The sequence below is a fragment of the Acomys russatus genome, chromosome 15 (genome assembly GCF_903995435.1).
Source record: "Acomys russatus chromosome 15, mAcoRus1.1, whole genome shotgun sequence".
Taxonomy (NCBI): domain Eukaryota; kingdom Metazoa; phylum Chordata; class Mammalia; order Rodentia; family Muridae; genus Acomys; species Acomys russatus.
The window spans coordinates 60,662,178-60,675,620 of NC_067151.1; the positions used below are offsets into that span (position 1 = coordinate 60,662,178).

The 13,443-nt window shown below is 56.0% G+C and overlaps 1 protein-coding gene across 1 annotated transcript; it reads right to left on the reverse strand.

Annotated features, from left to right (window-relative positions):
* Positions 1–142: 142 nt before the first annotated feature.
* Pear1 (platelet endothelial aggregation receptor 1) lies at positions 143–12,351 on the reverse strand. Its single transcript, XM_051157421.1, has 23 exons — positions 12,324–12,351; positions 10,816–10,983; positions 10,249–10,353; positions 9,843–9,943; positions 9,143–9,235; positions 8,326–8,569; positions 7,490–7,610; positions 7,157–7,293; positions 6,864–7,076; positions 6,414–6,588; positions 6,185–6,305; positions 4,977–5,140; positions 4,776–4,878; positions 4,548–4,694; positions 4,246–4,371; positions 2,643–2,771; positions 2,420–2,548; positions 2,052–2,264; positions 1,813–1,901; positions 1,549–1,681; positions 1,325–1,405; positions 997–1,236; positions 143–519 (listed from the first exon to the last, which is right to left on the reverse strand). Exons 2-23 carry the CDS (start codon positions 10,914–10,916, stop codon positions 368–370), a joined length of 3,117 nt encoding a protein of 1,038 aa, XP_051013378.1. The 5' UTR covers positions 10,917–10,983; positions 12,324–12,351; the 3' UTR covers positions 143–367.
* Positions 12,352–13,443: the final 1,092 nt, after the last annotated feature.

A 13,443-nucleotide genomic window follows, 5' to 3' on the forward strand; every position in this document is an offset into this window, starting at 1 on the left:
TACCTGGCACCCTCTAAAGCCAACCACACACACACACACACACACACACACACGCACACACACAGCACCTGCCTGGGCATGCACACAGACTAGGTACCCAATACGCATTTTTAAAAAACCAATCTAAAATCAGACTCTTCTACAACAACATTCTGCCCACCAACTTGTGTCCATAGGGCCCAGGGGCCTTGAGAAACAGTGCGTTGGAGAAAGGGAGTCAGACGCTTTGCCATCTAGTGTCTCCCTCAGTGGCAGCCGAGCACTGGCAGCAGTCTCTCTGTTCACTTCATCAAATGCCTGTGGCCTGCGGCTCCGGTCCCTGCTCCTGGCAGGGTATGCAGGCACTATCCCATACCATGCTGGCTCCTCAGCGGTCCTGGCGGCGAGGTGGAGGTGATGGAGGGTGCCGTACTGGAGGCAAGTCATAGTGCCCAGGGATATGGCTGTTCTTGGGTGAGTCGTAGTGGCCGGGAGGCAGGCCCGGAGGAAGAGGGGGCACGGAGCCTACAGACTCCTGATCTGAAGACAGAGGAGACAGGATGAGGTGACCCCCTCAACCTACCCTGGCTCCCCTCCTACTTCAGCCTCTTTCTACCCATAGAGGAGTCAACCACCAGGATGGATGATGCTGAGCAAGACCCTCTACTTCTCAGCCGCCCCACCTGTCCACCTCAAAGGAGACAAGGAGGATACTTTTTCACAACCTAATCTCTAGTTTTCTGGGCGCCGATCCTCCCTCTCTGGTGCTCCCCCAAGCACCATCCAAATGCTCAACCTTTAGAGGATGAACAGACTCTTAGAAGCAGGGCGACTCCCCACGCCCCATCTATCACGCCTGGTTTGAGACCAAACCGCCTAGAGGCCTTGTTCTTGCCATATCGTGCCACGTCTCCCTTCTCCCCTCCCCTTCTGCCTCCCTAGTTTCTATGTTCCAGTGCCCTGTAGCCCCTGGCAGAGGTGGGGGTGGGGGCAAGGGTGGGGGTGGAGGGTCCTCACTATGGCTCAAGGGGGTGGGCTGCTCATAGGTGCCACTGTCCCTCTGCGGCTGCAGTTGCCGCTGCTGGTTGTCCCGGAGTTGAAGAGGCTGTCTGGGAGGAGACACTGATGGAGGGCCCTTCATCTCCACGTAGCTGCTTTCTCGGGGTTCCCCAGGCAGACCTGGAAGGTCCCGGATGGTAGCATAGGGATTCTCACTGTTCAGGGACATAACACTTGCCCGTAACCCCTCTTCAGAGACTGGCCCTAAGGATCAAGGAAGAAAATGAGGCTCCTTGGAGGCACCGGCTCCTCCACCCAGCTTCCCTTCCTCCCCTTGTCTCTGCACTCTTACCTTTATGGCAGAATGGTCCCGGGCCGTTCCTGTGACTATAGCTATAGCTATAGCTTCGGTCCAGGTGGCCGGTGCCTGAGGAAAGGCAACCAGAAGTGAGACCCCTGGCCCCTTCCCAGGCCTCTTCTGGAACTAGGGTCTTCCCCCACCCCCGACCGCACCAGCAGATGATCCAGCACACACGTTCCCCTCCTCATCCCCAGCCTCCAGGCACCTACCTCTGTCGTGGGACTCTCGGGACTCTCTTCGATGCTTCCAGTCGGCAGGCAGAGTGACATGGCTATCATGGCCATGGGCTCTGCCTGGCTGCTCGGGCGCCTGAGAACTGGCAAAGAGCTGGCTGCCCTGAACCTGATGGGGGAGCACAAGCAAGGCTGAGGCTCTACCTGAGAAGGGCACTCCCACCGGCCCACCCACAAAGCACACACACACACACACACACACACACACACACACACACACACACCCCTCAATGCACTGACCTTGTTAGGAGGTGGGGGGTTAGGAGAACACTGAGACAGTGTGTGATAGCTAGGGTTCGAATAGTAGTGACTGTAGCTCGGAGAGACATCTGCAGCACACAGACAAGAGGAGGCCAGGACAAAAGCGGTTTGGCCTCTCTGACTCCCCACCCCACACCCCATGGGGACATTTCCAGCAGCCCCCTCACACCACCCTCCCAGCACTGCCCATCTGTCACTTAAGCCTCATACCAGCTCACCTGGCATGACATAATCAGAGCCGTCCAGCCGCCCAGTGCTGTACGCCACGGCCAAGTGCTCGTGTTCCTTGCCTTTTTGCCAGTGGCGGTAGCCAATGAACAGTGCCACCAGGGCCACCACAAGGGTCCCCAGCACTGCAATGCCAATCACCGCACCCAGTGGGTTATGGGTCATAGGAGTGGTGGGCATGATGGTGAAGGACTCCTGGCTTCCTGTGAGATGGGAGTGGGCACTGAGACTGGCACCTTGGTTCTGCTAGTGGACTTCGGTGCAATTTTTTTTTTTTTTAAGGAAGACAGAAATGGTATGAGGGCCCTGGGTCCCAGAACCCGGGAGAGAATGAGGAAGGACAAGTCCAAGAACTCACCCATTCTGCAGGGTGCACCACTGTGTCCCGGGGGACAGGCACAGGCCCCAGTCTCTGGGAGGCACCTCTCTCCAGGGCCACACTGGCATAGCCGGGAGCAGTTGACACCAAACACTCCTGGTGGGCAGCCTGGAGACAGCGAAGAAGGCAAGGCGGGGTCGCCACGGAGCCAGCAAACTGCAGTCCCCTCATAGATATCAGCGAGGTAGCTTTCTGTCGGTACCTTCCAAGCAGTAGGGTCCAGTCCAGCCCGGAGCACAGGCACAGCTCCCATCGTGAGGGTGGCAGGTTCCGCCATGATGACACTGACAGGGTTGGGAGCATTCGAGTCCCCAGTGGCCTGGGGGACATGCTACAGGAGACAAGGGGCTGTCAGGCAAGGCCTGGCCATCTCCTCTGCACAAACTCTCAGCCCTTAGTGCCTCTCAAGTCTTGAGCTTGGCCTTTTCCTGGGGATATTAAAGCTCTGAAGGCCACTTACACACTAGTGACTCACGCTCATCTCCAGCCATCTTTGACCCACTACCCACTCGCCATTTGCACTCAACAACTCCCAAACAGCCATTTCAAAATAACACACCCAGTGCTAGGGAACCCTGGAGGACTTAGTTTTTGTTTTTGTTTTTCAAACATCTGCCTCCTGCCTGGGTGCTGAGCTTATAGGCATGTTTAACACACCCAACCAAATGCATTATCTGTGTGTGTGAGATCTTAGCAAATAACCTAATTGTAGACACTACTAAATTCTATGCAAAACAAAACAAAAACCCCTTCACCAAGATCACTTCCTTTGTGCCCTGCCTGCTGCAAGCGCAGTCAGCGTGCTCTGGGCAGCGACCTCCTGCTCCCGACAAAGCATTCTTTCACCTGCTGCCTAGACTAGTCATTTCCTTATTATCATCACATAGTTATGTGGCAGATGAAACATACTAAAGATAATATGAGAAAAGTATGAAACAGCCATGGCTTCCAGGGGAGGGAGACCCATGTTCAGCCCACGGCCCCACACCCACACCAGCAAACAAACTGGGCTCAGTGGGTTATAAGAAAGGAGTGGACTTTTGGGTGGGAGGAAAACATATAGGGGTGGCATGAGGCAAAGTGGGGTTTGATCAAGATACATAGTACATGTTAGCATACTGCCCCCAGTCTGCCTAGCAACCTATGACGTCATTACCTGCCGGCCACTAGGCATACCCCTGCCCAGGGTTATATAAAAAGACAAACCCACCTTCAGCCTCCCTCCCTCTCTCTCCCCCCCACTCACCTTCTTGCCCCTCTCTTCCTCTCTCTCTCTCTCTCTCTCTCTCTCTCTCTCTCTCTCTTTCCTCCACTCTCATTCTCTATGTCTCTCTCTCCCCTTGGGGTGCCCCACCCAATTTCCAGCTCTCCCATGCTTCTACAAATATACTTCTCCATATCCCATCTGTTGTGTGGCTTATATTTCATATTTATAAGTATATGTATATGAAATTTCCAAAGAGTAAAACAGTTTGAAATAAAAGATATTTTTCTTAAAAGGAAGGGAAAATACGAATAACTCCAAGAGGGAACTTTTGGGGGGTTTGCTGTTCCATAAACAACATGCTCTTTCCAGGTTCCCTATGCTGAAGGGCAGGCAAACTTTCCCTCTGACTTGCTCACTGTTACATCCTCCCAATAAAGCCAGGGCCCAGCATGAAGGTGATAGCAGGACCTTTCCTAGCGTGCAGATAACTGAGGGAGGCGAATGGGAGAACCTCTGCCCAGGGCCAGGAGGCTGAGGTGCCAGGGTTCCACCACCCAAGCAGCGGGCACAGCTGTGCCCAGACAAGCCATTTACGCACATTCAGAGCAGTTGGGGCCCATCCAGCCTGCCAGACAGTAGCAGGTCCCATCCGATGGGTGGCAGGACGAATGGTTGTTGCACTTGCACAGCACACAGCGTTTGCCATAGCGACCAGGCGGGCAGGCTGGGGAAAGAGATGCATGGATGGTGACTGGGGGGCCTTGACCGGGGTCTCCCTCGCCACTACCCACTGGACTAACTATCCTGGAGATGGGGGTAAGAGGCCAAACCCGAGGGGTGGAGTGGGGCCTCCTGAATCTGAACTGCTAACAGGAGGGGCTGGGGTACAGCGAGCCTCACGCCTCTGGCAGGAGGGGCCTCGGAACCCTGGTGCACACACACAGTTGCCATTCTCGGGTACACAAGTACCCCCATTTTTGCAGGTACAGGTGTTGCTGCAGTTGGCTCCCCAAAACCCCTCTGGGCAAGGCAGGTGGCATCGCGTGCCTGTAGGAGATATCTAAGGGTCATGTCCTGTGGAGTACAACTCCATAGCAGACCCATGACCTAGGCACCCAGAACTCTCACCAATCCAGCCAGCCTGACATCGGCAGCGTCCGTGAACAGGGTCACAGCCATCGGAGTGCTCACAGTCACAGACACTGGCACAGCCTTCACCAAACTGTCCCGTCTTGGAGAGTAAAAGGAACAGAGAGTAGGCTGGTCAGCTGGGGGGGTGTGTGTGCTGTACCCTCTCCTACTCTGGGCAAGTGGGCTGCGATCACTTACTGGGCAGGGATTCTGGCAGTGAGCTCCATGCCACCCAGAGGTACAAGTACAGGCTCCAGTTTGGGGGCTGCAGACTCCCTCATTGGCACACTGGCAGCTGGCATTGCAACCGAAGCCCCAGGTGCCAGGGGGACAGGGCACAGAGCAGTTACCACGCTGCCACCCTAGAGAAGGTAAGCGGGTATATGCTGGGCGCTGGTTGTGCCGGCTTTATGCCATGAGCTGGGCATAGAGAGGACACACGGACGAACTCTAGATGTTGAACAAACAGTTCAAAGACTCCCACTGGTGCAATACTCAATTGCCTGGACTCCTGTGGTTTCCACCTCACCTGTCTGAGCCTCCTGGCTTCCTCTCCTATCCAACTTGAGCCTCCAGTATCTTCCATCCCACTTGGGCCTGTTTCTTCCACTTCATTTGCCCCCCGCCCCACAAGCCTTTTCTACCCTACCTGAGCGTCCACAGTCTCTGACCCCACCTGAGCCTCCAATGCCTTCTAAGCCAATTGGAGCTCCTGTCTCTTCTACCCGACCTGGGCCTCCTCTGTCTATTATACAGAATGGCAGGGACCAGCAAAGAACCCAAGCTCATAGTAGGTCCCCCAGATCATCTGTAGGATAATAGGGAGAAATGGGGGGTTGGGGGGGTAAGACTGGATGGCTTGGTTAAGTCTAATACCACTGGATCTGAATTCAGCTCAAGGGCTGCCAACATGCCAGCCTTGGATAGACTTGCAAGCCCCCTTTGGCATCATCATGGTCTGCTTCTGTAGAACTGAGGGGGAGAAGTGTCCGTCATAGAGACCTTCTGGTCTGCACCTTTTAAGGACAAGCGTGCTAAAGAAAAGTGCTTTGGCTCTGCCTGCGATCCCAGCAACTCCAGTACTGGGACAGAACAAGTGGGTGCTTGACCTTCGGGTCTATCCTGGGCTATATGGTGGGATCCTGTCTCAAAAAGAAAAATAAATAAACAGAAAGTGGGGAAGGGAAAGGGAGGAGTGAAGAGGAGTGGGGTTAGGGGAAGCCAGGACAAGGACCAGTGAGAGAGGACAAGAATTTAAAAAAAAAAAAGGTATTCTAGCAGAAACTAGCCTGGATGCGTTCCCACAGGCCTACCTCTAATAAGCTCATCCTCACTGGTGCGCTCCTCTCTGCCCTCCCCATAGCACTGCACCGGGTCTGATCCTCCCAAAGACCCCAGTCCATTACCTTCCTTGCAGATGCATGTGCCATCAATGGGAGAGCAGGCAATGGCATTTTCACAGGAGCAACGGGCAGAGCAGTTGATCCCGTATGTGTCGGGCGGACATAGGCTAGCGCAGTGAGGTCCCTGAAAGCAGAGAGCACACAGTGAGGAGCTGCTCCACCCTGTGGTTCCGACCCCACCCTCACCCCACCCCCCCCCACCCCTCAGTCCCGCAGTGGGGCACAGCCTCACCGTGTAGCCGGGTGAGCACTGGCAAAGGCCACTATCAGCAAGGCAGACGCCACCATGCAGACAGAGGCAGTGCTCCTGGCAGCCTGGCCCGTGGGTGTCCTGCGGGCAGCTCTCATTGCAGTGAAGGCCCGCCCAGCCTGGCTGGCAAGAGCACTCGCCATGCATAGGGTGGCAGCTGTGGGCGCAGGAGGAAACATGGGCATCTAAGCCAGACTGCAAAACCCGCAGAGCCAGAGTAGGGAGCCAGGGGCTCAGCGAGATCCTCCAGAGAGCCAGGCTGGGCCTGGGCAAGGAGTGATGCCCAGGCTGCTCCCGTCCCCTCTCCAGACCCCTCCCCAATCCTTCTGTGACATTGGTGCAGCCCTTAGCTATACCCTGATGGCTTTCTGTTTTTATCTTGGGGCTCCAGACCAAAGCTGGTTTCCCTGGACCATGTTTCCCACAGCCTACCTGATACTGTGTTCTGGGTCGCAGCTGCAAGGCTCCTGGCAGCTGAGGCCATAGCGGCCATCTGGACAGAGGCGCTCGGCACACCGGTCGCCTGTGAAGCCATGCTCACACAGACACGCGCCATTGGCAGGAAAGCAACGAGTTCCAGTGGCGCAGTCGCAGGTCTCGGCACAGTCTTGCCCGAATCGGCCCACGGGACACTCCTCATTGCACCTGGTAAGTTTGGCTGTGTGAACTGGGCTCCACCTCCTCTCCTCCGGGCACACTCCAGCTCCCTAGGGCCACACACTCACCGATCCCCGATATAGCCCGGAGCACAATGACACTGCCCAGTAAACCGGTCACAGAGGCCACCATTGTGGCAGCGACATTCCTGAGTACAGTTGGGGCCGTAGTAACCCTCTGGGCAGGGCAGGGAACAGATAACACCCTGGGGTGGGGGGGGGGGCGGTGAAAAGTCATTTAATTCCCTTCTCGTGGCCTTGAGATGCTGGTCATACCATCAAAGCCCTCGGAACCTCTCCAGGGTCCTGAGAGTCCATCCCATGAGAACACCAGTCCATAACCCTGCCTAAAGCCACCCTCTGAATTCTCCTGGGAATCTCAGCCCTGCCCACCCTTCATACCATCCAGCCCGGTGGGCAGCTGCAGGAGCCCTGGAAGTCCCGAGGAACACCTCCATTTTGGCAAGGAGAGGTTAGAGGGCAGAGGAAGCCACCAGTTCGCTGTAAACAGGGCACCTTACAGCTGTGGGATAGGAGTGAGGTCACAGTCATGAGGAAGAACCTCCAGGTGACCCTCTTTTCTCTCTGAGGCTGGCTGCCTGAACAGGAGGCGGATCTTTAGGGCAGGCAAATGGCATGGACACCCAAACATCAGCAGGTGGGGACAGCAAGGGTATGTGACAGGTCTGCTTCTCCAGTGAGCAGGCTCCTATGCCTCGCCCCTGCTCCCACTCAGGTCATCCCCTCTTGACACCTGCTCCTACAAAGGTCAATACATCAAGCTTCATTGTCTCTGTCTCTGTCGCTCTGTCTCTCCCAGTCTCTCTCTGTGTCTCTGTCTGTCTGTCTGTCTCTGTGTCTCTCTCTCTGTGTCTCTGCCTATCTCTGTCTCTGTCTTTGTCCCTCTCTTTCTTTCTCAGTCTCTGTCTCTCTGTTTCTCTCTTTGTCTCTCTCTGTCTCTCTCTCTGTCTGTCTCTGTGTGTCTCTCTCTGTGTCTCACTGTCTCTGTCTTTGTCCCTCTCTCTCTTTTTCAGTCTCTCTCTTTCTCTGTGTCTCTCTCTCTGTCTCTCTCTCTCTCTCATACACACATACACACACACAACAGTTCACAAGGAGTTGATGGCTGCCTACGGCTGCTTGGCTGGTACCCAGCAGAGATGAACTAGAATCTCAGTCTCTCTCAGCTCCATCATTTATTTCCTCATGCATGGTCCTGTGCCTATGGCCTCATCACACACCTGGGTCCTGTTCTCCCTGGGGGGCAGAAGCAGGCTCCATTCTGGGGGTCACAGGATGCCCCATGGCACTGGCAACCAAACTGGCAGGCAGGGCCATAATGGCCAGGAGGGCAAGGCTGAAGACAGTTGGGGGGCTGCAGGCCAGAGGAACAAAAACACGCCCCACTCTTGGGATCACAGGAACTGCTGTTGCCGCACTGGCAGATGATGTCACACTGTGGTCCCCACACTCCTGGGGCACACTCTGTGGAACAGAAAATGGTAGGGAGTCATGAGGGACATAGCCCCTCCCTAGCTTCTGGTTAGGCCCAGTCTCACAGCCCATACACCCATTTCCTCTACTGCATCTCCAGAAAAGGCAGCTAGCAATGGATTCCAATAAAGAACCACTCCTGAGGGTGCTGGAGAGATGGCTCAGAGGTTAAGAGCATTGTTTACTCTTCCAGAGGTCCTGAGTTCAATTCCCAGCAACCGCATGGTGGCTCACAACCATCTGTAATGAGATATGGTGCCCTCTTCTGGCCTGCAGATGTATATGCAGCTAGAGCACTGTAAATATAATAAATCTTTTGGGGGCTTTTTGGTTTTGTTTTGGTTTGGTTTGGTTTGGTTTTTCGAGACAGGGTTTCTCTGTATAACCTTGGCTGTCCTGGACTCACTTTGTAGACCAGGCTGGCCTCAAACTCACAGCGATCCACCTGCCTCTGCCTCCCAAGTGCTGGAATTAAAGGTGTGTACCACCACGGCCTGGCCATAATAAATAAATCTTAAATAAATAAATTTTAAAAAACCATTCCCCAAGTCACTAGCAACTTACCACTAGAGCAATCATCACCCCGCCAACCTGGTGCACACTGGCACTGATTAGGAGCCACACAGCGACCATGGACACACTCCTTGGCACAGAGTGCTGGTGAGAGAGGGAATGCATGAGAAAATGCCTCTGCCCCACCTTATCTTTAACTTATAAAGCCAGAGGCATTGCCTCCCTGTACCAGGGGCCTGCAGCTCCCCCAAGCACCAGCTGTCTAAGATGAAGACTTGGAGAGCAACTCAGGGTCAGACTGGGGAGGACAGGACCCCAGGGGTCCAGGCTGGGGAGGTGTGTGTGTGTGTGAATTCTCAAGTGGTCAGAAAGAGTAGGGGCTGAGCTGAGGGTTAAGTCAGGCTGGGAGGCTGAGCCTGCAGGGACTGGTGACAAGTCAGCCGAATGGAAGGTCAGAGGACGGCAGGTTCCCATCTGAAGAGAGGTTCACGTAGGCTAGGGAACAGGAGTCTGGACAATAGCAAAGTAGGCCCAGCCTCCACTTCTGGCCTCTCTTCTAACCCTGCCACCCCAAGCCCAGCTACAGCGACTGACCAAAGGGGAAATCTAAAGGGGCAGACAGCACCCTACCACCACAGCACCCCTTGCTAGGGAAGGGAAAAATTCAGACAGGGCAGGGCAGGGTGGGGTGGGGCGGGGCAGGGCGGGTCCCTCCCATTCCAATCCTACCCCAGCCCAACTCAGGACTCACGGACACAGGCCCCACTGCTCTCGTAGTAACCCCCACAGCACTGCAGGCGTGGGCGGGAACCCATCTTCACCACCTGGCGGTACACAGTCCGGTAGACAACCCTGCGGGTGGCGGTCCAGGAGGTGACCATCAGTGCCCTTAGCTGAGGCCCTGGCCGCCCTGTGCTCCCCCTCACACCTCAGCAAGGCAGGCTCAAGAGGGTGCCAAAGGATGGTTTCTAGCCCACACCAGCCACACACATGTACAATGAACCAGACGCGCTTTCACAGGCCACAAGGGCCCCCACTACAGGCATGGTGAATGCCTTAAGGTCAGAGTGTTCTCTGAGCTGAGCACCTAAGGCTCTGAGAAAGGGAGAGACCAGGGCTCAACCAGCTACTGCCCCATAGAAAGGGAAAGCACTCACGTGGGCTGAGGACAGGTGTGTGGGTCCTCCCAGGGCCTGTCACAGGACACAGCTGGGAGTAGGCTGAAGGGGCGCAAGTGGGACTCCTTGGTGGTGGTGGTAAAGCTGTGGAACAGGGAACAGAGCTGTCGACAGCCTGAGCCTTGAAATAGCAGGGTGCAGCAGAAAGCCAAGGCCAGGATTTATTACACGCATGCACGCACGCACGCACGCAGGTGCACACACATATGCCTCCAATGTAGGAAGATTGAACTTGACTGTTCAATCTCAGCCCAGCTGGTAGGAACAGGTTGTGGCACTCTTGGTTAACTCCTGCCGTGGGCACTGTTTTGCACTCCTGTCCCTACCGTCCCCAACCCCTGGCCCCAGCCAGCCCCTCTACTTGGTCTACAGTGGATGACCCCCTCCCACAGGGATCCAGGGACAAAGACAGGGTCAGAGATAGGACAGAGATAAGAGCAGAGGTGGGGAAGGTCAAAGGCCATGGAGGGTTGCAAAGAGACCAGAAACAGATCCCTAGGAGGAGCAACGCCTCTGAGACAAGCATCAGGTTGGAGGCCTTCTCACCTTTCCCAAAAGGTGCAGACATTGGGATCATTGGAGTTGAGCGTTCCAGCCAGATCCAGGCCTAGGGCCAGGAGAAAGAGGGGGCGCAGAAGTGGCACCATTGCAGAGGCCTGCAGTAGGGCACACAGCAGCTGAACAGCAAGGCAGCCGGCAGCCGGAAGGACACATCTGCAGAGATTCAAGCAGTAAGCATGCTGACTTGACCAGCCCACTGCCTCCCTGGCCTTCCAGCCCTTGGGGCTTGGGGGTGGGGTGGTGGTGCTTGGGGGGCGGGGCTCCAGCTGCCCCAGGACAGAGCTCTAGCATACTCCAGAGGCTCCAGGCCTCAACTCAGTTTGCTAAATACATTGACCCCAGCTCAGCTCATTTCTGGAGTTCTGTGCCTCAGGCCAGACTTAAGTGCCACCTTGCTTTTCTGTCTGCTCCCTGACAACTCCATTTCCCATAGCATGCGGGCTGCGTGCACATGCACACGCGCGCGCACACACACACACACACACACACACTGGCCGGCACCATGCTCATCCCATTCAGAGTCTCCTAGCCCCATTCACTACTTCTAGCACCCCCTGACCACACCCTAGCCTCGCAAATGCAAATGTTCAGGACACTGAAAGGTATAACCACAGTGTGAAGCTGGGACCAATGATGGAGGTTCTAAGGGAAGCCAAATCAGCCTCAGTCTGAGAGAGAGAGAGAGAGAGAGAGAGAGAGAGAGAGAGAACTTTCCAATGGCCAGGACAGTTCACTATCAGGGGCCTCCGACAGACAGCAAGCTCTCATCGCTGTACGTAGGCAGGCAGAGCCAAAGCCACTCAGGGAGTTTCTGCTATGGCAGATGGCAGTTGGCTGCTCAACACAGCCACTGGTGTGCTCCGAGGGGAGGGGCACCTCCCATCTTTCTCTCACAGCACTAGGAAAAGTGGCTGCTCACCAGATCAACACCCTCCTAGGGGTGGGAAGAGTCAGGGCCCTGGGTGGGAAGTGGTTTTCTCTGAACTCCTAGGTTCAGGAAAGGCTGAGGCCCAGAGACCAACCCCTCTGCCTCCAGGTGCCTGTTTTCTGCTTGGAGTCTCTTAAACTCGCCCGGGCTCCCTGCTCTACTCTCCAGAGAAGCGTACATCTGCTTGTAATTTTCCCGAGAGGTCGCACTTGCTGGCCCCTTATGCCCCTGAGTATCTCTGGAATGCATGTTGCAGTCCCACCCCTGCCCCCCCCAAACCCACCCACCCACACACTCTGGCAGAGCAGGATTCTCTCAGCTCAGACAGGGCACCTTCTTCTCAGATTGAGGTGGTCTCCCTAACTGAACCCCAATCCGTGCTGTGGCCCATCCCCCACCTTTAGCCCCCTAACACTTTAATTTCACCTCCATCCTCTGTTCCTCCTAGAGTGAACTTCCCCAACTCCTTGGTTGGCCAGAGTCCCACTGCACCCCCACACCTCCCCCAGGCCCCAGCTGCACCCCTAGTCCTCTCAGCCTTTTCTCACTCAACCAGGTAACTCACCAGTGATGGCCAGCATCAGCCTGGGGAGCTGGGGGATGTCCTGGGGGATCCCAGTGCTCAGAACCTAGATCCTAACAAGAAGAAATTCAGCTGGGTGGTGGGGGCACAGGCCTTTAGACCCGGCATTCAGGAGGCAGAGGCCAGCCAGGTCTACAGAGTGAATGGGGGTGGGGCATTTCACCCGCCCCTACCACTCCGTTAGTGTGTATGAAGGGATCTCATTGGGCTGGCTTGGCTACCCGGTTGGCACTTTGGTCTTGGGAGATGGGGGTCAAGGGACCAATGCTGAGCCCTGCGTCCAAAGAGTCTTATCATAGTCAGAGGGACCCAGTGAGAGTACAGGACACTGCCCACCCACCCCCCAAAGTCAGTTTCTTTCTCGAGGTCCCCAAACCATCTCCTCCAAGCTTGTCCTAATTGCTGCCCACCAACAGGATTGGCTCCAGCTGGTCCAAGCTACTTCCCCTACCCCCACCCCCAAGGGTGCTCCACAGCCAGAGCCATGGACAGAGCCTGGAGCTCTCCACGTGGTCTTTGCCTTGGTCCTCTCTTCCAAAATCCTGGGCTCCGGTGGAGATGTAGCCTCACCTACGAAGTCACCCATGGAGGGTGGCGGGGGGGGGCGGGCGGGGGCGGGGGAGCGGCTTGTGAACTGCCCTGTCCCATCCCTAGAGCGCATAGCGTGGTGTGGTGGGTGGAGCCCATAGCGGGAAGACTGAGTTAAGGTGAGAGTGATGGAGCTATAGCTGGCATAACATCCTGGCCAGTTCCACCTGCCCTTACCCCCAGGCCAGGCGGCTCATCATCAGGTGCTGCCTCACCTCCCCCTTCAGCTGTTAGAGAAAACAGTTCAGCTGGGGCGGGGGGGGGGGGCGGCTCAGGATGGCTCTGCACAGAAGAGGGGGACGATAGGAGATGACTAAGTGCCACTCAGCTGGGAGGGTAGCTGGCTGGGGAAGGGCTACCTTCCCTCCTTCCAACGGCCTCCAGGGTGGGGCTGCCTTGCGGAGGAGGCTTTGGCTGCTCTGTCCAGGGCTAGAAGCCAAGGTGGGGGTCAGCAGAGACCTGTGGGTGGACAACAGGAAGGGGAGATAGGAGGCAGGTCCTAGCTGAGACCAGA